Source organism: Amphiprion ocellaris, chromosome 12 (genome assembly GCF_022539595.1).
Source record: "Amphiprion ocellaris isolate individual 3 ecotype Okinawa chromosome 12, ASM2253959v1, whole genome shotgun sequence".
Lineage (NCBI taxonomy): Eukaryota > Metazoa > Chordata > Actinopteri > Pomacentridae > Amphiprion > Amphiprion ocellaris.
The window spans coordinates 31,159,417-31,185,833 of record NC_072777.1 but is presented as its reverse complement, the minus strand read 5'-3'; the positions used below and the strand labels follow the sequence as shown (position 1 = coordinate 31,185,833).

The 26,417-nt window shown below is 37.8% G+C and overlaps 1 protein-coding gene across 4 annotated transcripts in view; it reads left to right on the top strand.

Annotated features, from left to right (window-relative positions):
* Window positions 1-26,417, top strand: part of LOC111569671 (1-phosphatidylinositol 4,5-bisphosphate phosphodiesterase beta-1) — a 177,750-nt gene that overhangs the window by 135,544 nt on the left and 15,789 nt on the right. Inside the window, exons 14-33 of one of the 4 annotated variants that reach the window (XM_055015912.1) lie at window positions 554-728; window positions 3,212-3,298; window positions 3,722-3,792; window positions 4,032-4,128; window positions 5,533-5,617; window positions 6,500-6,624; window positions 6,726-6,880; window positions 6,969-7,133; window positions 7,491-7,590; window positions 8,135-8,239; window positions 8,324-8,439; window positions 10,171-10,309; window positions 11,498-11,551; window positions 12,331-12,550; window positions 13,841-14,009; window positions 16,417-16,493; window positions 16,592-16,681; window positions 16,809-16,866; window positions 18,364-18,450; window positions 20,289-20,313. In XM_055015912.1, the coding sequence (XP_054871887.1) occupies window positions 554-728; window positions 3,212-3,298; window positions 3,722-3,792; window positions 4,032-4,128; window positions 5,533-5,617; window positions 6,500-6,624; window positions 6,726-6,880; window positions 6,969-7,133; window positions 7,491-7,590; window positions 8,135-8,239; window positions 8,324-8,439; window positions 10,171-10,309; window positions 11,498-11,551; window positions 12,331-12,550; window positions 13,841-14,009; window positions 16,417-16,493; window positions 16,592-16,681; window positions 16,809-16,866; window positions 18,364-18,450; window positions 20,289-20,313 (2,200 nt within the window). Of the gene's footprint in view, window positions 1-553; window positions 729-3,211; window positions 3,299-3,721; window positions 3,793-4,031; window positions 4,129-5,532; window positions 5,618-6,499; window positions 6,625-6,725; window positions 6,881-6,968; window positions 7,134-7,490; window positions 7,591-8,134; window positions 8,240-8,323; window positions 8,440-10,170; window positions 10,310-11,497; window positions 11,552-12,330; window positions 12,551-13,840; window positions 14,010-16,416; window positions 16,494-16,591; window positions 16,682-16,808; window positions 16,867-18,363; window positions 18,451-18,585; window positions 18,751-20,288; window positions 20,314-26,417 lie in introns of those variants that run through there. The other 3 variants (XM_055015913.1, XM_055015911.1, XR_008603516.1) reach the window with 3 other exon arrangements.

Below are 26,417 nucleotides of genomic sequence, written 5' to 3'. Positions count from 1 at the left end.
TAAATAAATCAGGGATCTACTTCTGGCCGGCTCCCTGGAGAGGCTGAGTGTTTGTGTTTAACACTCGCTATCCCCCCAGGAAGCTGAACTAGGTGTTGAAAGTGTAAACTTCTGAGCTATTATATCAGCAGAGTTTGGGGTGATGGGTGCGTGGTGTTCATATTCGTGGTCACTAACTAGGTTTTTGCTCAGCAGATTCTTCCTGAGTGAGTTTTGAGCAGAATAATGGCCATGAATTAACATTTTAAGAGACACACTCCAGTAAACATCTTCCTCAACTCTAATGAGCTCATTTGTCAAATCTGGTGTAAATTGTGGCACTCTGCAGTCATACATAAACATTTTAGAAGTTGCCAATTCATTTTTTATGTATTTTTTTCTCTTTTTTAATCTGTTTTTAGAATTAGTGCCAGAAAAATCAGTAATAACCCAGCAGATCCAACATTAATCCAAGGAAATTCTGCAGGAAATCTTTCATAATTCAGTCTTTTCTGTATTTACATTTCTTTTCTGTGATTTAATGACCTTTTCTGCTTCCTGCTCCTCCTTCCAGCTGGAGTCAGGCGTGCCGCTGCCGAGCCCCATGGAGCTGATGGGGAAGATCCTGGTGAAGAACAAAAAGAAGCACCACAAGACGGACGGGAGCACCAAGAAGAAGCTCAGCGAGCAGGTTTCCAACACCTACAGCGACTCTTCCAGCGTGTGCGAGCCGTCCTCGCCGAGCGCAGGTACGACTCTCCCAACGCCACCCACGTTTCGGCTAACAGAGCCGTCGAATCACACCGAGGGGCCGCTGAGTTATGAAGTGCTGGACGTAAAAATGCAGCCTAACAGTCTGCAGTGTGTGCCGAGATCTCAGCGCCGAGGAGCTGAATCACTGAAGCGAATCACTGCTATTGTTTATCATTCATCATTTTCATGGCCCTCTCCATCAGCTGAGGGTATTATTGGCTGTTGCATACAGTCTCCGTCAGACTCCTCATCACTGGGGCACCTTAAACGTTGGCCAGCGTTGCTCTTTAATGTGTGCATGCAGCTGAGTGTAACTGTCTAATATGAATTTAGGGGTTTTTATATTTTCACAGCTGTTCCGGACTTTCATTCATTCCATTCGTTCATAGCTGCAGTAAAGTTGGCTGCTCTTCTTTTGTGAGCTTTATTGTTTGTGTGTGTCCATGCTTCAGTGTTTTCTTGCCTTTATTTGTGTTTGTTTGTTCAGTGCATCATTCGGTTACAATAGACTGTGCAATCCATCACCTTTTACCTGAATTTCTGAGCTCTGAGCCTGTGTTGCTCTGACACACACTGCCCCCTGGTGTAAGAAAACAAGCAGCACAAGCAAAGATTCCCTTTTAAATTGGTCCGCACATGGAATCTGAGATTTTTAACCTAAGTTGTGACATTTTGAGACAAAGGCGCATTGAGGAAGGGAGGCCAACAAGCAGAGATTTGGTTTCTCATGTGGATTTTGACAAACAAAGACTAAGAAGGCGCTGTTCAGTTGGGCTGTTGTCAAGATCCCATTGGTCAGAGAGAAAATAATTATCTCTCGACAAATTTAATCTTTTAAAACTTTCCACTTTTCCTTGTAGCACTGCTGTAAATAAACATAAATGCTAGTATTTATGGCATCTTAGGTCATTTCAACCTGATTATACTTACCTGAAATGATAAAAACTGGAACTATAGTGAACAATGTGCCGCTCCTGAATGTATTTATCGAGCCATTTTCTAATTTAGTGGCACTCAAAGCCAATCACTGTGTCTATTCTGGTGCAATAACTGTAGACATTATATGCAGTGTTCTATACACTTCCTACCAAATTCTTATTTCTCATCTTATTGTATTTATTGAATGTGTTTGCAGGTGTGCTAAAGAGTGTGTTTATGTGTGTGTAGTGGATTTTTCTTTAGACATTGCACAGCAAATCTCATCATACTGATTCTGATTCAGTATTTCCCACTCACACATTCACTCACCAACGGTGGCGAAGCAGCCATGCAAGAGAGCAACTGTCTTTCATGCTTCTTTCATCCACATTGGGAGCAACTTCAGGCTTTAGTGCCTTCTCCAGAGGACACTTGTAGAGTGGTTGGTGATCGAACTGCCAAAATTCTAATTAGTGGGCAAACCTCCTCGACCACCTGAGCCTCAGAATGAGATGTCGAGAGTTTTTATATGCAAATGGCAGATTGAATTAGGACTTTCTTTCGTTTTCTGACAGAAATTTAATGACTTTTGCCTTCCTTTCTTGATAATCTGTTCTGTGTTGGTTTATTTCTGGGACCAAACAGCAAAAATCTTCATCAACTGAAATTGTACTAGCTCTTGAAATGAAAAAAAAGCCTTTTATCTGATAAAGTAAATCAAGTATAGTTCACTCACTTGCTGGCCTTATTAGCATATTAGCAGCATATTTAGCATACCTGGTCACTTGGTGGAACGTTCAAGTTAGCTGCACACATATGATGTGGGAGAACACTGCGTTTAAATGTGCACTGACAGAGTTGTGTCCATTTTTTAAAAATTTTTCATTTACCATTTGTTGAATTGTTTTCTGAACCATGAGAAGTCTGGTGCTGAAGGAACATCTCCAAGCAGAAAAATGTGTCAATGCATTCATAAAGAACCTCGAAGGAATTTATTTTAACATTCTGAGTTTGGTCAAATTAAATAAATGAATCCTAAAACAACACAAAAGGTCTGTATTTGCAGTGTATTAAACCAACAGAACCTGGTTATTTTATACTGAAATGATAAAGATAGATTCAGAGCAGATCAGCTGCACATATTCATATGATTTCTGAAAATACAACTATATTAAATGGACAAGTTAGCTGCTGTTTTTAGATGATCTGACATGTTGGTTGTTGAGCTGTGACAGTTTAAAACTGACTTTTGGCATCCAATGTATCCACAACAATGACTTCTTTAGCATGGTGACTCAAAATAAATGCCTTTAGACGTTGAATATGGTGAAAAAATAGCAAAAAAAACGTGCTGTTCGAGAGTTCCTCTGGCTGCCAAACATGATGGATTAATCCTGGGCAGGTGGGGATGTAGCGCTTCTCTCCTCATTAAAAAAACACCTGGTTGTCCAGCTGAAGAGAATTTGGTCAACTGACTAACTAATCAAGCAGAGAGAGATTTTAATGAGTGAGTCAACCTGTAAATGTGAACAGAATATTAAAAAGTTTTTCCTCCTCGCAGGTTCGACCAAAGAGGAGATGACCGATTCTTCCCAGCCCTCAGAGGGAGCTGAGCTCAGCCTCAGACCACAGGGCAGAAAGTCCATCGGTGAGTCATACATACTACACGACCACAGACTGGATTCTTTAGCGGAGCCCTCATTAGGCCGCCGCAGAAGCTATAGGTCAGTACGACCATTACACCGGTAAAATTAATTTCCTCTGTCAACGTGACCTCGGACTCGGTGGGAAATCTTTAGCGGATCGCTCATTATGTGGGTGCAGAGGCTGGGGCAGCGCAGCCAAAACAATATTCAGATTAATTTCCTCAAACCAGCAGCTCCAGGAGTTGGGACCCGTCGGTTTAGCCTTGTTAGTGTCGCCGCTTTTTAAATGAAATGATCCCAGATAAAGACTGCTTAAAGGCTATCAGCTTTCAAACCAGCCGCACTGACATTTGCATCGAGTTTGCGGAAATGTCAATTAAATCTAAGCATGCTTAGCTTATCTGTTGTATTTATCTGTGCTTTAGGTGAGGTGGAGGCTGAAAGTGAGGATGAAGATGATGACGATGATGACTGTAAAAAGGGCTCAATGGATGAGGTTTGTATCTGGCAGCCATTAGTTCAAACATTAGCATATTTGTAAGTAAAATCTGCTTAGAATTTATGTGTCTTCACAAGCCTCACTGAATAATGAGAACTTTGAGGCTATTTTGGGGCATGAAAAACTCAAAAAATCCTTCTTATCATTGTAAAATTTGATATTTTGTTAAATCATTGAGTTGCTTTGTGTTTAGATATTTCTTTTATGTTTTTTTTTTGTTTTTTTTTAATGTGTAGGGCACAGCAGGCAGTGAAGCGTTTGCCACAGAGGAAATGTCCAACCTGGTCATCTACATCCAACCTGTCAAGTTTAACAGCTTCGAAGCTTCCAAAAGTAAGAACAGAAAACATATATATACCTTTATGTTTAAACAACAAGACATGTCAATATTTAACATTATAAAAACTTTAAATCTTAAACTTCCACTTCATTTATTCAGTTTGAGTTGTTTATAAAGAAAAAATTCAACATTTTCTGTTTCCAGCTTCTTAAATGTGAAGATTTTCAGGTTTCTTTCATCCTTTATGACAGTAAATCAAATATCTTTTTGTTGTGGACAAAATAAGACATTTGTGGAAACACTGGTTGACCATTTTCTGACAATTTATAAATGTAAAAGCTTTTAACAGAAAAATTGCAAAATGTATATATGAAACTTAATTTGAAAGGCAACAGCGACTAGTTTTTGAAAATGTGCTTTCTTAGAATGTGACTAAAACACAACTTCAACTTCATCAGTTCAAATATCCCTCAAAAAAGTGTTTTTTGTCCTTGTCTATAATATTTTATGTCTGAATAACCAGGAGATGCTTTATGCCAAAACTATGCAAATCACCAACCTACATCTATATTTCCAAATGTTGCAAACTGACTCCTACACCTTCCGTTGCTTGAAAAAATGTGCCTGATGAAAGTTTAGCACTGAAATGTCATAAATAAGATGTATTTTTGCAAGTTAGACAGTGTGCAGGAGTCTGTTTGAAACTTTGGGATATGCTCATCTCTCTCCTACGCATCATTTTATTTTATTTTATTTCATGAAAGTTCCTTTATCTGCAACCACATCTGTATGAAATTCTAGGCTAAAGATCTTCTATATAGTGAATTGTGGAAAATCTTGACAAAAGTTGAAACATTTTTATTCATATAAAACAGAATAAACTCCCTTTATTGACATTGCACAGCTGTACAACGAAATTTTAGAGCAAACTCTGTCAGTGGTACAAAAAGAATACAAACGAACTCGCATACAAAGTAAATTAACTGGCAGAGGCATAAATATTTATGTGCAATGCTGCCAACCTCATGGCTGTTCAAGAGGCTTTTATGCTAGTTTTAGCCACGGCTAAACATTTTCAGAAACTAGATGACCTTTCAGATCTAGCCTCATAGATGCATTTTTGCCTTTGTTTAAAAGTTTGTTTTCCAGATATGAAGATTCCTTAAAATGGGGAGATTGTTAAAGTTAAAACATCCCTGCAGATGTTAGCTTTCTTAAAGGTGTCGTCGCCTTGAAACATTTTCTTGCACAATAAACTACATGCATTACAAAAATGCTGTTTTCACTGATACCTAAAGGAGGAATATGACTTTTGGTACTTAATAACTCTACAAAACAGCTGGAAAAATGTCTACCTATACATCAAGAAAAACAAGATCCCATGATTTATTTTTTGTAATCTATGTAATAGCCATTAGCTTGTTCTGATTAACTGATAATTATCTCTTTATCCACAGAGATCAATCGCAGCTACCAGATGTCGTCCTTCGTAGAGACCAAAGCTTTGGAGCAGTTGACCAAATCCCCTGTAGAGTTTGTGGAGTATCCGTCTGATTTTTACTGAAGCTTTGTTCTACTTAAAAACACCTCTGAGTGTCTGAATCTAAATTAGGTTTATGTGTGTCGAGTTTTTGCTTTTGCAGTCTCATTTTACCCCTTATGATAATAGCTTACAGTAGACTGATGCTGACTATGCTGTTCTTTGGTCTGTTTTTCATCAGTTTGGTAGCTAATCTTGTTCACTTAAGATGCTATAAAAATAATATGCAGATCACTGTGTGTGATTTGAAGTCACTAATTCATATTTTGAAAGACCTGGTTATTCGGTCTATTCAGGTAGTCAGCTGACCTCGTTCTTTGGGAACATAGTGTTGCTGAACCTGACCAACCCCAGATCATAACTCTAACCCCCACAGGCTGGTAGGAACTAGCCATGATGAGTTCATCACTTCATCTGCCTCTCTTCTTACCCTGATGCCCCCATGACTCTGGAACAGTGTAAATCTGGACTCATCAGACCACATTTGTTCCTTGAAGATGATGGTTCTCCACCATCCTTCAGGTTTTAATAATGCGTTGGACGGTTCTTAACCTGATTTTAGTAGTTTCAGAAATCTCCTTGGTTGTTTTCTTTGCTTGATGCAGGTCAATAATTTGAGACAGATTAACATCCTTTCCATGACCACAGGATTTGTCTTCCAACATGGTTGTTTTAGAAATGAGAAGCTCCTCACTGCATCAGCTAAGGTTAAAGTAAAGCTTGTAAAGTAAACATCTTCATATCTTAATACTAATAGTTTATAACAACCCCAAAACACAATAAAAATAGACTTTCACCACATGGGGACCTTTTTTGTACCCCCCCCCCCCCGGGTCCCACATAATACAGATCGTGCAGACTTTTCCTTAACCAGCTGTGTTCAGGTACAACAAGCTGCAGCTGAGCAGGATTTACCCTAAAGGCACTCGAGTGGATTCATCTAACTACAACCCTCAGCTCTTCTGGAATGCAGGCTGTCAGCTGGTGGCTCTGAACTTCCAGACCATCGGTGAGGGAGGGTTGCAAAAGAATTCATTTATTTGTATGTTTGATTTCTGTCTGTTATTAATCACATATACACTTGATCGTCACTCTGTGCTCCCTCTGCAGACTTATCGATGCAGCTGAATCTGGGCATGTACGAGTACAACGGGAAATGTGGCTACAGGCTGAAACCGGAGTTCATGAGACGGCCGGATAAGCACTTTGATCCTTTCACTGAGAGCACAGTCGATGGGATAGTAGCCAACACACTGTCTGTTAAGGTGTGTGTGTTTGTGTTGGACTTTTGGTGCCGGTGCAGCTCTGTCAATGTGCGTTTGGTTATATTTTTTTCACTCTCCTTCCTTCCAGATCATCTCAGGCCAGTTCCTGTCAGATAAGAAAGTCGGCACGTACGTGGAGATCGACATGTTCGGCTTACCAGTGGACACCAAGAGGAAAGCGTTCAAGACGAAGACGTCTCAGGGCAACGCCATCAACCCCGTCTGGGAGGAGGAGGCCATTGTTTTTAAGAAGGTAAGGCAGGGCGAACATTTCTAGTCTTTGCCAAAAAAAGTGTGCTTTAAATACATCACAGTGTTTGTGGGTAAAAATACAGGCATCTAGTTGTAATGTCCAAAAGTCATAAAGCCTAAAAACAAAGCTGTGACTCTGAATAAGGAATTTCAATTTAGTTTCATTTTGTAACCACAAGTAAATGTAGTAACACAGAAACACAAATTTTTATGCAATTTTATGCTATTGAAAATAAGCATATGCACTAATCTGCCACAGCGTTAATTACTCCTGATAGTCAGTCTCAATTATTTACAGAACAGTCAAAGACATGTCATGATACATGCATTTTTTACCTTTTTATATGGTTATTCTCAGGTTGTTCTGCCCACGCTTGCCTCACTGAGGATAGCAGTGTTTGAAGAAGGAGGGAAGTTTATCGGCCACCGCATCATTCCTGTGTCAGCCATCCGTCCAGGTACCAAAGTCTTTTATTATTCATCATCATTTTAACATTTAGTTCTTGTCTGACCTGCTCGACTGACAGGTTATAGAAAACAGGGCTTTTCCTGGATAGAGGAATTTTTTGCACCCCTTTGTGGAGTTTTTAGCAAGTACCTAAGGTAACTAACCACCACCAAAATGATAATAATTGAGAATAACAGCATTTTTAACCAATTTTGGTTAACTGGGGCTTCATTTACTCAAGCATTGTAGACATTTTTGCTTTTGTAATTTCCAGAGATATCAAGAAAATGTATAGATTTGTTTCAAGAGGCAACACAAACTTATTGGCTTTACTGTATGAGGCTCATAGTCATCCCCCAAAGGCTCATTCTGAACCAGGAAAACCCTGTAAAACCAAACGTATGTTGGTCTGTATGACTATAAGACAGACCAAAACCGTTACATGAAAGATTTTAGTACATTTTTGCATCAGCTGTGGTTGGTTTTTGAATTATGTTTAACCGTTTGGATTATTTACTGTAAATCTGAGAATATTTGTGACTCAAACCCTGCAGGTTATCACTATATCAGTCTGAGGAATGAGAAGAACCAGTCGCTGACGTTACCTGCTCTGTTTGTGTACGTTGAAGTGAAGGATTACGTCCCAGACACATTTGCAGGTGAGTCAGATGAACATATTAATGACACATAAAGAAAGGTTTCATGTTGAGTGTTACAGAAATGTTTCTGTTCGTGTCCTTCAGATGTCATCGAAGCCTTGTCCAATCCCATCCGCTACGTTAACCTGATGGAGCAGAGAGCCAATCAGCTGGCTGCTCTCACCCTGGAGGAGGGAGGAGAGGAGGAGGGAGACAAAGAGGTGAGAGATTGTTTATATTTGTCTCTGTCATGCATGAAGGTCAGAAGGATGGAAAGTTTACAGTCTGCCAGTGATGAGCTGTCGACTGAGACGCTTTCTCTTCTAATTGAGAGACAGTCTGGTTTAGAAATCAAAGCATGTAGTTGGAAGGAATGTAAAGATGCAGAGAACAGAGCACACTTTCTTCAGAGAACTACTCTATTATGGTCCATTTCAGGAGATTTTTGATATCAGTACTTTAACAGTCTGAACCTCAAGCAGTTTTTGTGTGTTTTTTGCTCCTGTCACATTTTTCAGTGCAATATAAAGTCCTGCACCTCTGTGGAAACAGAACAACCATGACTAGAAGCAGAGAGAACTCAGGAATGGTGTGTGAAATGAAATATGAGTGAGAAATGAATTTTTTTTAATTTAAATACACTAAGAAAGAAATTACAATTGTGATTTGACAGACAGTAAAAAGACAGATTAGTATTTGTAAAATTTTTGGTATTTGATATTGACATTATTTACAGTTTTGGACTTTTTTTAGTGTAAAAGTGTTTTTTTCTGTGAGTTTACTAGTTATTGTCTGGAATTTAACAAAAGAAAAAACTATAAAATAAAAAAAGCTAATTTATATACAGTAAAGATTTAATAGGGCAAATTACCATTTTTAACAAAGAGATTTATGATGTTGACATCATTTGATCATAGTTGTTATCTATAATTTAACAGGGCAAATCTAAAATATCATTTAATTGAAGAATTTACATTTAAGATCTTCCAAAAAGTTTTTATTCTTTACATCTCACTGACAATCTCTGAATTACTTCTCATAAAAAAAGCTCCTATTATTCACTGAGTCACTGTAGGATGTAATTGTATGTTTTTAAGCTGGAGCTGACAGCGACCTTTAACTTTAAGACAGGCCTCAGTTTGAACCGAAATACCAAACAGCTCGGAGAATTTTAACAAGTCGCGGCTGCTTTAGAAGATGTGACCTTTTTTTGTTCCATCCGAGGAGAGACTTCATTGTTAGCGTGTCACACTAATGGGCCATCAGCGCTACAACAAAAGCCGGAGGAAGGATTTTACCAGAAACTGCTCACTTGTATTCTTGATGAATAGTTTCAGTCGTTTTCGTTGAACTTGACAAGCCGCTGAGGATTCATGAAGGTGCACAAGTGGACGACGTCTGAGGAGAGATGTGACAAGAGTCTCTAAGATTGAAGTGAGGATGAATTTCGAGTTGTCTGGGGTTATTGGTGAAGGGGACTGGAAGGAAAAGGGCCGCTCCTGAGGGGCTTCATTCATTTGCTTTGCCAACTGATACGATTACCCACGAGGACGAGGCTGCTTCATCCTGCGACCATGGCAACGGCAACCAAAAGAGGCAGCGAGGGGAGATAAATGTGGAAGGAGCAGGGAGAGAAAAGGGAAAAGATCTGGCCGGCATGAATAGAACAGATTATTGAAAATCATATTAACCTTTCAGAGATAAAAGCACGTAGTCCGAGATTCAGGCGAGCCAACGGGAAATTAAGAATCCGCACAGGAAGCCATGCTGAGGCTGGGTTACCAAAGTTATGTCTACAGACTGACCTGCAGCACTCGGGTACAACAAGTGAGCTCTGGAAACAGCAGGAAAAAGAAAGAAAATGCTCAGCTTTTAGTTCAAAGAGAGAGAGAAAAACTTGTGGTCTGTTGTTCGGGAGCAGAAAATGTCTGATGTAAATGTTGAATTGACAGGTGGAGGCAGGCAGCGATGCTCCCTCAGAGTCTAAGGTGGACCAGAGGGTAGCGCTGCCTTCAGAGAACGGACTGAGCCACACACCGATCATCACCCCGAAGCCTCCCTCACTGGTCGGACACCAGCCTCAGTCTGCAGGTACTGGAACACTTCACCAGCCTGCAGCTCAACACACATGCAACAGCTCAAATCTCACACAAGCTGCATGGTAGACGCACTGAAAATAGTTTCCTAATTACATTCCAACATCACAGTCATTTAGGTCGGCGCTTCACTTGAAATATAACGTTAAACTGGTCATATTGTCTTACTGTAAAGTCTTAATATTATGTCTGTTCTATTAGCTGCCATCAGACTGCACGGGTACAAATGTTTATTTATATACATTTGTTACATATACAGTGGTGGACAAAAATAATATTTTACACAATCTCAAATATTATTATGAAATATTTGTGGAAAAGTCTTTTTGTGTTTCAAGACGTGTGGCTGCATTAGACAGACACAAACAAATACAAATGATATTTTATGTTTATTGTTTACAAGAAAAAATAACAAAACTAAATTCTACCAAAATGACCCAAGGCTCAAAATTTCTTATTTTTATGGAACCAATCAATTTTAAGTTTTTAATGGCTTTTTTAAGGATTTGTTTAGTATTATGGCTGTGATTGTACTGAAAGAAATGCACTTGAAGTCTAAAGGACTTTAATGAAAATGATGACATATTTAATAGCATTTTGCACCGTTTGAATATGTAAACAGGAAATTTTAAAAACTCGAAGTACAAAAAATAACTTTCTTTAATGCACATAATCAACTGGAGAAGTTTCATGGTGAAAATTATAGCTCATCCACTTGTATTGTCTCCCTAACATAACAGTGACTTGATTTAAACACTAGAATTGCATTCTGACTGTATTACATAAATATACACCTTTATTTCTATGTGTGTGTTACTTTTTTAATGCTAAAATTTGTTTTAAAATACGTAAAACTAGATGAGAGAAATTACTGTTGGAATCCAGTTTATTTAATAGTGTAATCCTTGAGTTATCTATTAAATTGTTGCATGATACTAAAAATAAATGCTATTATGTTTTAATTAACAGTTTAAGTAACAGGTTGTGAATGAAAAACACAAGTTAAAGTATTTATTTGCATCTAAGATTGTACTTGCAGAAAAAAGAAAATACTCTGTAAATATACTCTATTTATATTTATTTACTGTGTATCATCTAAAGAAAACTTTGTTTTGTTGGATATACAAATCAGAAGCGCTTCAGAACTGACTGATAACCTGTAAACTTTGTTTTTGGGCAACAGGCTCATTGAAACCATCAGTGAAGACTGAAGACATCATTCAGAGCGTCCTCACTGGTGAGATTATATCCTGACTGCATCTGTCTGCTCATTTTATAGATGATATTCTGTCCATCATTTCAAATCACTTGAACATTTATTTGACCCTTTGACTCCCAGACTGATTGATTTTGATGTTCATGTATTTAAAACAATATATTTGTTTTGTTTTGTTCAGTTTGTTCACATATTGATTATTCCTGGTAGCAGGTTTCCCACACAGTTTGTGAAAAAGTGGATTGTAGTCATTTCCAGGTCTGGATAAGTTTGAAAAAAGAATGGGAAACTGTTGATATTGCCAGTCTTTTGATGCTTTTCTGGTTTCTAAAATATAAACTTCTGAATTTCTAAATTGGTCGTACAAGCCAAATGTTTTTCATGCCATTTGGATCAGGCAACTAGTGACCATGATGTAAGAAATATGGCAACTAAAACCCACGATCTTACATCACCTCTGCATCAAGTTCCTGCAACCAGATTAGTCTTAAAGAAAGTAAATATACAAAACATCACAAATAATCACATCCGTGAATTATGCAGTGATGTAGCTTTCAGAAAAGCTACATCTTTACAGTGTAAGCGAACCTTTATGGTTGCATTCGTCATCATTTCCAAGGATATTTTCAGTTCATGCCCTTCAAAGAGACAAAAAAATATGTGGAGAACAATAATATAGCCGTATTTGTGCAACAGATGGATTGGTGCAACTTGTTATGAGAAGACAAAAAAGTTTTTTATTATTGAGACAAAACTTCAACACTTTCCTCATTTTGTCATCTTGTCCCTGTGGTCGTCAGAACTGGAGGCTCAGACGGTGGAGGAGCTGAAGCAGCAGAAAGGCTTCGTCCGAGAGCAGAGGAAGCAGTACAAGGAGATGAAGGAGCTGGTCAGGAAACACCACCGCAAGACCAGCGAGCTCATCAAAGAGCACACGGCTCGAGTGTCCGAGCTGCAGAGCCAGCATCAGCGGCGGCGTTCAGCCCTGCAGAAGAGCCACAAACGAGATGGTAAGAAAAGGTAGGTAGCCCACCGCTTCTAATGTCTTTCTTCTTGAAGTCATCCCCCTTCTGCTCTGTTCTGTCTTCAAAGGGAATCCAGAAGAAGCAAGAAAAGTTAGTTTATTGGCTCTAATGTAGACAAGGTGTCACATTAAGCTTTTTCCAGCAGCATGATGTAAGAAAAGATCAGGTTTTGGCATCTGTCATTCAGAATCAAAGAGAAAGCGCCTCTTTTATCAGAACAAGTTTTTATCAGAACAAAGTGCAGCATTCTCTCCGTAGATCTGAGAGACTCACTAATGGTTTCCTTCAGCTGCAGAGAAAATTTCTTCTCTTCAGCATATTTTAGTCACTTTTACCAGCTGCAAACTCTAAAGACTGTTTGTATTTTGGTTGTTTTAAAAAGCAGCTTTTCTGGCGATAATTGGAGTCGGTGTATGAAAAAATTGTATATTAAAATCTGACACAGAAATCAAGAGAAAGTGTAAAAACCACAGAAAAAAAATCCGACTTCACATCCTGAATCATATCCTTCTGTCATCCATCTACAGAAGAACACAGAAAAAAATGCAACATAAAGCACATTTTTAATCTACTATAATATACGCTGCGTATTGTATTGCTTTCCGTTCTTCAGAAAGACTGAGTGATGCACAGAATATAAATGAGTGGAGAGACTTGCTGTGGCCCTGAGGAGTGTCCATCACGCACTGAAGAGGCACTTTTCAGCACACAGCAAAGATTACAGTCAGTGTTGGACCTCAGAGGGCTTCTTGTAAGAAAGACAGCAGATTTCAAGGAAGTTACAGCGTGACAAGTTTGCTGAACGTCCTTCAGAAACAAACATCTGTGTTTTTTTACACTAGACATGGAGAAATGACGTCCTGTCCAATTACAGCAAGGAGAAAAGAAGTAAAAATAAACAACAGAGATATTTTAACAGAGAAAAGGTGGTGCCACAGTTTGTTAAAATTGGTAAAATTTCCTCTTTAGGCCAGATTTATTGTAAAATATTTAAAATGTAAATTAAAATATAATTATATGAGAAATCCTAAAACTTGCAAACAAAATAATTAGTGAATAGATAAATTATTAAAATGCAAAATAGAATTCCATAATATTACAAGAAGAGATTGTGAGGTTTTAAAACTAATTTCTATTCATTGTAAGCAGGTGCTGCATTTTGTTCAAGGAGTCTTTGCAAGTTCAGAATATAAACTTGTTGTTTTTAGCACAAACGTTACCATCATTCCAGCAAGTATGATCATTTGTGGATGTTCTGTTTATGTGTGCGGCTGCTTGTTTGCAGTCGGTCCGAACATTCGCTGTCGAATCTGGACCAGGACCTTTGTGAACTGGACCAGGAGTGTAACCAGAGACTAGCGGAGCTGAAGGAGCAGCAGCAGCAGCAGCTCCTCACGCTGCGACAGGAGCAGTACTACAGCGAGAAATACCAGAAACGGGAACACATAAAGCAGGTACTCTGTCACAAACTGCACACTTACATAAATCTGGGGCTGGATAGAGAAATAATAAGCAAATTGACACTTATACAAATGTACAGGTGGGTGACAAATTAAAGGAAAAAGTAACATCAGCTGTAGATGGGACTATTGTCAAACTGTGAAACCATTCACATCAGTATAAAATATATGTGCCTATAGTTTTGCATTTCTAAACTCTTTGTGAGATGTTTATGCACTGAACATCTGCTACAACATCTCTTTTCTTTGTTATTACTGGCGCCAGGATCACATCCTGCATTGAGATTTTAACTCACCTGAAAAAGAGTTGCTCTTCTTTTTTCTCAACTGCAGTTTCCGACTCTGTTTATTGACGTATTTCCTCTAAATACATAAATCGCTTCAGCCACTGTTCCTGTTGAAGCCAGCTGAGCAGTCTTTGTGACTGAAGCTCCTGCCCTCTGTGCCCCACCAATGAACCCTCATTCAAAGTTACCGTCTTAAAGTAACATCAGAATCAGCTGTTGGATGTTAACAACAAACAACATAGTTTTATTACTACATCACCAATACTGGAACAAAATGTTAGCTTTACATCCTATTGATATTTTATTGTTTACATTTTTACGGCCTTGACAAACTAAATGTTTTTCGGATTACTCTGCACATCAGCACAAGAAAGATATTTCACCATGCAGAATGTATCTTTCAACAACTGCTGAGTCAGTCATGGCTTCTTTGTTGCTCTAAATAGTGCAGATTTTTTTTTTTTTTTTTTTAAAGCTGCAAACTCTTTGTTTTTGGCAATTTAGCAAAGTGGAATAAAGTAACTGTGATTTTAGGCTAGATTTGGTTAATTTTTTTCTGATGGAACGACTTTATATGCTCACAGTCTCTTGGAAAGTTAAAAATCTGACAGTTTTTTTTGTGTTTTTTTTTTTTTTTTTAACAATTTCTGGTCCAGATAAATGGAGTTTTTAAGGACTTGGAGTTCAGAGGGTTAAACAGATTCCCAAAGCTAATATAACCACTCAGTGCTCCCTAATATAAACAAGTACATAATGTATTTAGCACTGAGATAAACATGTCTCACGCTGACTTGCCCCGGCTTGTTTTGGACTGAACATTATGCTGACAGTCTCCTGCTGTCCTAAAGCTCAGAAAAGCTCAGCACACATTAACTATATCCACCAAACGAGTTAATGAACTCTGCTATAGACTGCAGGTCACCCCCCTGTAGAGTATTATAGACGTCATTCTGCTGCTGTGCTCTTGTTCTGCTGTATGATGTGGGAAAATGAATGTTCTGCTTCAGTACATCTGCACAGCGAGCACAGCTGAGGTGTCAGGAAGGTTCATCCAAGCGAAGGATAAAGACTGTGTTGTTTACCTGAACTCAAAGTTTAATTATGATCAGAAACAGAACAAACGCCGCCTCAGTTAAATAGTTTTAACATCAAGTAAGTGAATTAAGCCCGGAGCATGTAACAAAATTAGATTCAAGTTGTGCAATGGCAGCTACAGTCAAGACAACACAGAGGTCAATATATAATTGTGGGACATTTTGTATCATTGTTGACATTTTTGCTGTTTTCTGGCCTAAAATCAACATGGCCGCCTATAACCAAACACCACATGGCATTTTTACACAAAGATTCTTCTAAATATTATATATACAATAGAGGAAAATTGAAATTCAGAGTTATTTATAAAGATATTGTAGTAAACCTGTTGACTACTTTATATTAAATAACTCAGAAAGCCTTGGAGTCTGGCCAGTCTTTTCTTCAGGAGGAAATGACATCATGTGGAGCAGGTCATGTGATCTGGAATTAACACACTTCCTTGGTGTAAACATTTCTTTAAATTGTAAAATATGTGTTTTGGCAGTGTATTGTTTTGAAATTGAAATAGTAATGAGAGATGACTTGGTGTATTATTGGCAGCAGGTTAAAAAAACATTAAATACAAGGTTTACATTATTATTTTTATCATTATTGTTGTTGTTATTGGAAAAATTGTCATTTTCACTAAGAGTGCGAAGTTTTATCAGATCTGGACTAAGTGGACTGAGTGAAAACCTCGAACCTTCAACCTACCTGTAATTACATACAACCAACTCTCTTTGTCCATTTTTCTTTTTAATTTGTCTTTTTTTGACATGATGTGAGGATAATTACAAAGAACAAGCTCGCCTGTTCGGATGTTCTCATTCAATAACAAAAAAATGTTTAAAAATAATAGTAGCAAGGATATTCATCTGATATCATCTAAATACAATGTGCAGTTTAAATTGTAATAACTTTCCTTTTTCAAACCATACAAAAAGAAAATTGAAAAAGCAAAACATAAATAAAAGCAGATGTTTTCTTTCTAACTTCGTTCACGCGTTTGTGTTTTTTGTGTCTTTGATTCTCTCCAGCTGGTTGAGAAGTTGACCAGTATAGCAGAGGAGTGTCAGAGCGCTCAGCTCAAAAAGCTCAGAGACATCTGTGAGAAGTAAGACGCACACAGCATTTAACGTGCAGTAAAACACATGGATTAACATTCTAATTACACTTCCTGTCTCTCTATTATCCCCGTCTCTCCTTCGACAGAGAAAAGAAGGATCTGAAGAAGAAAATGGACAAGAAACGACAAGAGAAGATAAATGAAGCCAAATCTAAAGACAAGAATGTGACAGAAGAGTAAGTGGATTATTATTGATCTGTTTCCTTGTTGGGTTGGATGTTACCAGTATGACCACTAGGTGTCACTAAATACTGCAGATTTAACTGGTTGCTGCTTTGACTGATGATAAAATTCTCCCCACAGAGAGAAGTTAGAGATCAACAGGTCGTTTGTCAATGAGGTGGTTCAGTACATCAAACGGGTAAGAACAAGTCTGGATTTAAACATTTATTTTACTATAGTAATGTATTTAAATTCCATTCATAGAGTATTTCCTATTAATGTTTCCACTCTACTGCATTTATCTGACAGTTTTCATTCCATTTAAGCTGCAGATTTGTCTCAGTGTTTATTATACCAAGCTTTTAAAATAGAACACATAGTTAATAATTAGACCAGTGGTTTCCCACAATGTCACATAACAATAAAGTATTGACATTCTCAGTGGAACAATAAATATTACTAGAACTTTGCCAAACTTTCTCAGAACGTTTTAGATCTAAAACAGTCCAGCTAGGATTTTTTTTCCAGTGATAGAAAGTATGTAAGTAACTCCAATAATGTTCTTAAGTACAGTTTTGATGTACTTGTACATCAGTTTTATGCGAGTTAAAGCTTCCATTCCAGTACATTTATCTGCCAGCTTTGGTTACTTGTAGATAAAGATAATATTACAAGCTTTAAAATAACCAATAAAGATGAAACCAGCAGTTTCTGACCTTTTTGAGTTCTTAAAATACCTAAAAAACATTCATGAAAAGTATATATTTACATTTATTCAGTGCTGTGGTTCAGTACAATTTTAACTTCTTTTAACTTGAGTGTTTCTATTATTTGATACTTACTACTAAAACATTGCACTTTATACTTCATGATGATTATCTGACAATTTTAGTTACTTTTAAAATGATGTTTTTACACAGAATATAATACAACAAGCTTGAAAATAACTTTTAAAGCATAAATCAGTGGTTTCCAACCTTTCAACCCAGTTGTGGAGAGTAAATAAGAACATTTATTCAAGACTTGTACTGCAATGTATTTACATTTTCAGGAACTTTACACTTTAATCTAACTCTACCATATTTATATGACGTTTACTTACTTTTAAGATGAAGATTTTACACAATAGCTAATATAACAAACTTTAAATGTCATATTGTTAAACAGAAAACCAGTTGTCAGAGTCATGTCAGATGTCTATTAGTTGTAAACAGCTCTGCCAAATAGTGATTTTCTCCTCTAAACTTCTAACATGGTTTAATTTCAGTAAATGCTCAAATTATCCAATATCTCAGCAAAAATAAAGATTAGAGAAAAACTGTGAACACATTTGTGGATCAGAACTTTTTATTTTTTCTCCCATTGATCGTGTTTGTGGCCCACTTATTTATCTGCTGTTCCTGAGTATAAAACTAGATATAAAGTAGTTCAAACCCGCCGCAGCTCCAGCAGTAACCTGCTGCTGACACACTGATGCTTCATTATTAATAATCTAATGGTGGCACATAGAATAATAATATATCAGACAGGTGGAGCAAACCACAAGTACTTAACTACACACTTAACTCACACCAGATTTTTACTTCTAAATGCATTATTTTTACATGAGTGTGTTTTTTTTTTTATTTAAATAAAGGATCTACTTATTTTTTACATGTACATACTTTATAATCTGTGTGCATTCATGTGTGTTTAGTTGGAAGATGCTCAGAGTAAAAGACAGGAGAAGCTACTGGAGAAGCACAAGGACATCCGCCAGCAAATCCTGGATGAAAGGCCAAAGGTGAGACTTTTATTAAAGACATGTTTAATAAATAAATTAAATCTTCCCTATAAATGTACATGGTCAATGTATAATTGCAGGACTTACTGTAACATAGTTGACAGGTATCATAGTTGACATTTTTGCTGTTTTCAGGCCTAAAATCAACATGGCCGCCTATAACCAAACAACACATGGTATTTTTACAGAAAGATTCTTCTAAATATTATATATAGAACTGAGTAAAATTGAAACTGAAAGTATTTTATAAAGATATTGTAGTAAACCTGTTGACTACTTTATATTAAATAACTCAGAAAGCCTTGGAGTCTGGCCAGTCTTTTCTTCAGGAGGAAATGACATCATGTGGAGCAGGTCATGTGATCTGGAATTAACACACTTCCTTGAGAGGTGTTTTTATAATGGAGAACTTAGTTGAAAATGATTTCTCAGACAAAGATACAATCTATTATTTTCCATATAAAATTTGATATATTGCCAAAAAAGAAACATCTGTCATGATTATCTCAATAAAAAGAACACAATCAAAACAATTTTTGAATCAGCTCATTTTATTATTGTTTAGCTTATTAGGAGGTGGCTGTCATTAAATTTGGATGGTTATTTAGTTGACATTTACTGATATCCAGTCATTTTTTATTATTAAGAGATTGTTTCCATCATAAATAATTGTGGAATTTGTACAGACATGATCATAATGAACATAATAATAAATGTATGCAAGATATATCCCATGGACTTCAAAAGTCCCTTTATTATATATTGACCCACACACTGATTAATGAGATATCTCCTGCTGTGTTGCATGACTTGATCATCCATCAGGGGCTCGGCAAACAGGCTTTTCACAAAGATAATCACCTTTTAAGTGTTATAATCTTGAAAAAATTAATTTGCAACTAGCAGTAAGTCTCATCTGTAACTGGTCTAGCGACAAGTGGCATTCTAGCTGCAAGATTTAAAAACATAAAGGCATATTTTTACTTTATTGAGCAGAATAATGTTGAGAATAACAATGAATGTCATTTATAGAGCACTTTTCAAAATCCAAGTTACAGCGTGCTTCAAAAGGCAGCGAAATAAAACAGACAAGCCATAAAATGTTATTTAAAGAAATAAAAGGCGCCACAAAGGACAATATAACCTCAAGTGACACCAGGAAAAGCACTCTGATTAAAAGTATGTTTAAAGAAGAGACATAAAAGAGGTCACCGACTCAGCCGACCTGATTTTCTCAGGCACATTGTTGTAAAGCCTCGAGGCCACGACTGCAAACACTCTGTTCCCCTTTAATTTTCAACCGGGCCCCTGAAGCTGGAGTTGTGTGTACTATAAAGAGTAAATACAGACATATATAGTGATTTTACACAGATTTAATGCTCAGTTGTTTATGTTTTTGGGCTATTTTTTCTATGTTGCAGGGATAAAAATAGTTGTATGAAACAAAAAACCATGTATGTTGTCCTTCAACTACAACAGATGGGGCTGTAATTCAGCACATCATCCACTAAGTGGCAGCATAGGCCAGGTTTAGAGAGATGCTGCGCTGTAATTTGAATCCACAAATGTCTGTTAGACATTGTGGTGTCAGAAGATTGTTGTGGCTTCTTTTAACAATACATATATTTGGTTTGTGATCCTATAGACTTTAATGCTAATGTCAGAATATTTGATTGTCTTCAGTAGTTTCTTCGCTGCGTTAGTGGTGTTTTTTAGTGTTCTTCCTGGCTGTTAATGCCGTCATGCCACTCTGAAGTGGATGCTCCAGTGTGTCTATGGGAGCATATTAGCTTTTCCTTGCACTGTTTCCAACCCTGTCATTGTCACTGTCATTGTAGGACGATTGTGCGGCTGCAGATCATGGTAAGAACAAAGTCGCATCCCAGCGTCGACCACTAACATAGTCTAAGTGTTGCAGTATTAATACGCAAGCTTTTAAACATGATGGCTGCTGAGTGGCAACAAGTAATCATGCGACTGTCGAGAGCTGCCAGACTTTACTGTGATGCAGAATGCTCTCCAAATGTGTTACTTATCGCAGCATTTTAGCAGTAATCTGCACAACGCGGCAGCATAATGTCAGAAGAGGCAGCAGATTGTCCTCAGTGTGGTGAGATCACACCTCGGTTGTGTGCTCAAATTTAATCTCCCCTGTCAATGTGTCCTTGGGTGAGATCCTCAATACCAGCCACAAAATAAATTAGAAAGATGAATCTCCCCGTTTTGGGATATTAATAAGACATAAAAATCTAATTAACGGTATATTTTATTTAAATCGTACCTGTTTATGGCACATTAACGCATAGTTCTTCACATAGACTGTACAGACCCATTTAGAGCTACAGTCACCTCTGGGGCTGCATTATTAATTAAATATTAATCACAACTTCCCACATAGAAATGAACATTATCGACTGCAGTATTGACTATTAAAATGCTCAGCTCATAGAATACTGCCCACGTAGATGAACCCACTTTTATATATGTATTTTAATAAGCGGCATGTTAATAAATGTGCACGTTTTATGCATAAAGTCCAGTTTTTAGTGAACGTGCAACAAAATAAGCAAAAATTTCAAAATACTTTATATAATGTTAAAAAAACTAATATACACCAAATATCCCCTTGTTTTTTAAGGAAAAGAAGAAAGCATGTCCTAAATTTCATTTAACTCCAAACAAACTGCTTCAAATTTTACAGTTTTAATCGTGTTTGTGGACAAACTGAACATTGCTGTTATGATTTAGCTGAATTTTTACTTTTTTACAATCATTTTAGTCACATTTGTGCAACCCTAGTTGTCGCACATCTAAGATATTTGTAACTTTAATGCTTTGTGCTTCTTATGAGCAGATTTTCTTGATTGTAACACTCCTTATTACGTTGTACTACTATATCTACTAGATGCAAACGTTCTCTTCGTGTTTTCTGTTCTCTTTGCTTGATGATTTTGGCAAAGTGTTTGGTCTAATGCAGAGTAAACTGCCAGTACAATCAAGATCACTGCAGGTTGCTAAGGACACGCTCTGATATGAGTTGGTATCGTTTTTGTTTTTTTTGTTTTTTTTTTAACTTGTGCCTGCGTAGAGGAGAACTTTGAAATGATAAAAACCGAGAATTTAGAAATAAAATTTACGAGTTTGGTCATTAGGGTTTCATTTGCTCTGGTATAATAGACATTTTTGTTTATCAAATGCTCAGAAATAACAGGAAAATGCATAGTTTCACTGACTTATTGATCGTTCTGTACATGAGCCAATCATGCTCGCTGTCGTTTGTAGTAAACTTCCTGCTTGTGTTATGAAACGAAGGCCACAGTGTACGTTTTAGTGTGTGCTTTTAAAGGCAGGCATAAATCAGAAGTCTTCTGTTGGAGACGGCTCCATAACCACCCACACTCAAGTGACAGCTCCTCTGAAACCACTCGGTGTGGGAGGTGCAGCACAGACATCCAGCCCAACGGCTCCACAACATACAGCAGGACGAGCACATTTTTCCTTCAAGCTGCAGCAGCTAGAAATGAAACTCTAACGTTGGCCAGCAGGTGGTGAGTTAAGCAGAGATTGCAGAGTCAGAAATGATTGTTTTTGCCTTATAAACAATCTGCTCGGTGCGTGACTCACTCAGGCTTTTAACGTGTCCCTGTGGTGATCATCATTATCTTTACTGAAAAATCTCGAGCTTCTTGTCCCTGTGAGTCCAATTTTATCGATATGATGTGTGTGAAACGGCATCATCGGGGTCTAATCAACACTCAATGTAGCAGGTTTCCTCAGGGGGAAACAGGAAAATGCTGCTGTTTTCTTCTGTTGATCACTTTTGCGCCACAGTCACATTTCATTCTGTTCCCGGTCGAGGTTTCTCCACCAAATCGTAACTGATCATCCCTCACCAAACCCACTGTCTCTTCTCTAAATCAGAATGGGGACTGTGGCACATTTAATTGGCCTGAAGAAGGCTATTACATAGTAATCAGCCCGCTCTGTAATAGCTTTACTCATGAAGCGACAGTCTTCTGCATGCAAAGTAAAGAAGATGTCAGAGGCCACAACTCTGGAGACAGTCTGCAGAAGATACGCAGGGTTTTGTTTATTCAGAAAATCTGGAGGCTAAACACAGCACTGCAATACTGCGTTACTGGTTAATTGGCATTGATGTGAAATCCTGTGACGAACCGAAGCAAACCGTCCTGTTTTCTTGACCTCAGAAGGCCTCAGGAAAGAAATTAAAGGCTGTAATCACTGAGAGCTGGAGGGTGTTTGTTTCTGTCAATACTTCAAGTCTGTCGTTGTCGATAGTTTTCATACTGTTGGTCTTTACTGCCTTAGTCGACGTGTTTTCATCGATCGTGTTCACATGTGTAACAGGATCCTGGTTATGAGACTTAAGCTGGTTTGGATCAGGAAATAGTGTTTACATGGAGCTCATGTTTCCCGTAAACATAATGGATACTAGGACCATGTACAGTAACACGTTTTAACTGTAAATTTTGAACTATACACTCTTCACAGTTTTGTTAAATTACAGATAATGACAAGTAAAATCACAGCAAAAGTATTAATTTGCATTTTGACTGTGAAACATTTTTGGAAAATGGGTCAAAACTGTACATAATGCACACATCAAAATCTGTATTTTTTTTGCAAATAATAATTCGGGGTTTTTTTCTTTTTTTTGAACCAGATTTGGCAGTTATTTAAGTTAAGTTATTTTCAAGATATTTGCTGATATTTTCACGGCGTTTACTATTTTTTTTCCATACTTTTTTGACACCTTTGCTGCCAGATTTTCACTTTTTTTTACACTGTTTTTTACAGTGCGGTTTCTGTGTGCAGTCACCTGCGACGTTTACACCACAAACCAGCAGTTTAATGTGACATTCCCCTGACTGTTAGCCTAACCTTACATTCATTTGACTGAGGCTATTATAAATGCGGCCACTTTGATTTACAGCGGCCTTAGTGCTATTTTTAAATGCCAAATTTGCATTTCAAATTTGGCTTATCCACCACGACAGGAAATACTAAACATGTTCTAAACATAGAACAAGGGAGCAGTGATTGAGGATGTGATATGACAAACGTACTCTACATTGACTGATACAACAGGGTTATTATGACGGAGTTCAGTGAGACTGGCTGGAGGGAACGTTTCCATATGAGTACAGCATCGTTACATGAGCTGTGTGACAACTAAACCATTCATGAGACCAAAGGAAACAACAGCTTCAGTTCCATCATTTAGCTGAAGCAGCGCCTCAGTCAGAAACCAGGATGAGATGTATACATGCAGCAGTATCCTGTATTCTTTTAGCTACAAACCCCAGTTCCAATGAAGCTCGGACATTGTGTTAAACACAAATATAAACAGAATACAATGATTTGCAAATCTTTTTGAACATATATTCAATCGAATACACTACAAAGACAAGATATTAAATGTTCAAACTGATAAACTTTATTTTTTTTTTTTTTTTTTGCAAATATTCACTCATTTTGAATTTGTTTGGAACATCTCACGGGTGAAAAAGTATTTGGAAATGGGTAAGTGTCATGATTGGGTATAAAAGGAGCAACCCTAAAAGGCTCCGTTGTACATCAAGCATGAATGGGAAAGAATTCCACCTGCAAAGCTTCAATAATTAATGTACTGAGTTCCCAAACACTTATTGAGTGATTTCCGATCAGGAAAATTGTTCAAGAATGTTTGATAGTTTCATTTAAATGCATGAGATGCTAAGGCCAAGACAACACTAAACAAAATGCAAAGTTCATTTGCATCAACAAAACCTAGTGTGCTTTCTCGCTAGCACCTAACAACCTGTCACGGTTTGAAAATGGAGCCCGCTCATCCTGCATAACTCTTCCCTCGGCTTCCATGTAGGCCTCAGAGAGCAATGCAGGGCGAGGGGTCTCCATTATGAAGGTATAATAAGCCTCTCTGGTGGAGGCCAGCAGGGACCAACGGTTGCCCTTGCAAGCGACATATTTGCAGCCTCTCATGGTTGACGGACTTGATATAGGGGCGCATTAGAAGACCGGGGTGGTGTCAGCCACTGGAAACCTTAACGTCAGCACGTTAATTACTTCCTGTCTTTATTTAAAGTATAACGAGGCCAGGTGAGTTCATTTTTTAAGATGTTTGTGCTTGTTAACGTTGGTATCAGCTTTGTATCTTGATAAATGGACTCAAACGGTTAAATGAAGTGGTTAAAATCAAAATAAATTATTTTTTTCTGCTGGTCTTTCCGAAAAATAGGTCATTGAAAAATCGCCGATTATTACTATACTGACTGAAATGAAACATTTTACCGTGATAAATGCTTCAGCTTCACTGCCCATCCCTAATATGCACGTATCATAGTCATTGTACCACTTTTTGGCTATCCTGATTTCATGTTTGACTTAGTTACCACCAGATATATCAAGGTGAGATTTGTCATATTAAAAAATGTATAAAATTATTAGCTGTGTGCCTTGATAAAAAGGTTAAGCTGCTTAAATTGAAAGTAAAGTAGTTAAATTCAAGCTCATTTTTTTCTGCTGGTCTTTCTGAAAAATATGTCAACAAAAAATGATCATATATTCTTATATTGACTGAACTCACTGCCTAGTCCTAATATGTATCCGTAATAGTGACTGTGCCAACTAGTTCCCACCACATGAATGGTGCTAACATTCAGCTGTGTTGAATTTAGTTCTAGTGTTTCCAGCTCTGCCTAATATTATGTAGAAGTGCCCTTGAACAAGTCACTGAACCCAAAACTGCTCCCACTGAGCAGGTCATTGCCCTTCCATGGCGGCTCCATGACCATCTGTGTGCGGATGAATATGATGAATTATAAAAGGCCTTCGACAACCTCTGTTAGTTCAATTAAATCACAGGAAGAAAACAAAACTCTCTTAGTCATTTAGCTCTTGGATGGACGTAAACAACAACAGACAGACACATAAACACAAAAAGCAGCAGACAGAATGTTAAAGGCTCCGATGTGGGATAATGGATGTGGGCATGTAACCAAGGCTGAGCTATTATAAAAATACTGTAGTGTTTGGTGTGTGTTGGTCTTTATGAATCACAGAGAGGAAGATACAACACTCCTCTCTCTCTCATGCAGTTCTGACCCAGTTTCTCCTCTGGGCTCAGAGCTGCCACTAATGGACATCTATAACCATCCCTGCTGGAGACCCTGAGAGCTGAGCGGCCCACTACACTGGTGTTTGTGTGTGTACTCACATGTCATATAGCAATCTAAAAACGACGTACAGCATCTCTGTGGTGCAATTAAACCCAAATGAGTCCTCAATGGGTGCAATTTTTAAACGTTTTGAAGCTGAACAGGTCTAAAATGAAAGATATTTGTTACTCTCTCTCGCCGCCTTTTCTTTTTGAGATCCAGGCTGGTTATAGTATAACAAATTGAACCAGAAGGGACATAGAAGAGGAAAGACATGTCAGGCTTTATCGCCACTCCCAGCATGTCCACTCAGGTGTCACCGTCTTGTTAATGATCCAATCAAAACGCCCCCCAGGAGTCATCAGTGCACAGAAGATGCTTCCGCTCACCTCACCTCAGCACCCGACATCCCGACATGTTGCTTCCTCTTTTCTTGGTCAGGGTCACATTGCCATATGTCTAGATGGAAAGAACCTCACACCTCTTGTTGATTGCATTTTTGGCAGAACATAAGTCTTACTTGTGTCGCTTGTTATCCTCCAACTTGTACAACGATTGGCGCCAAAACAGCGCAGACTTTTTGGGATGTGGAAATTCTTTGGTGTCGTGTGGTTTATTACATCATGATGTTGGCAGCAGATCTGTTGGGTCCTGTTGGGTTTCAGACTTATTCCGGGTCACTTTTACAAAATTTCTCTCATTTTTATATCAACCTTTTGTACCAGATTCTATAAAAAATAATAAACTATGCGTTCTTGGTGTACCAGTCACATGACGAGATTTTTTTGA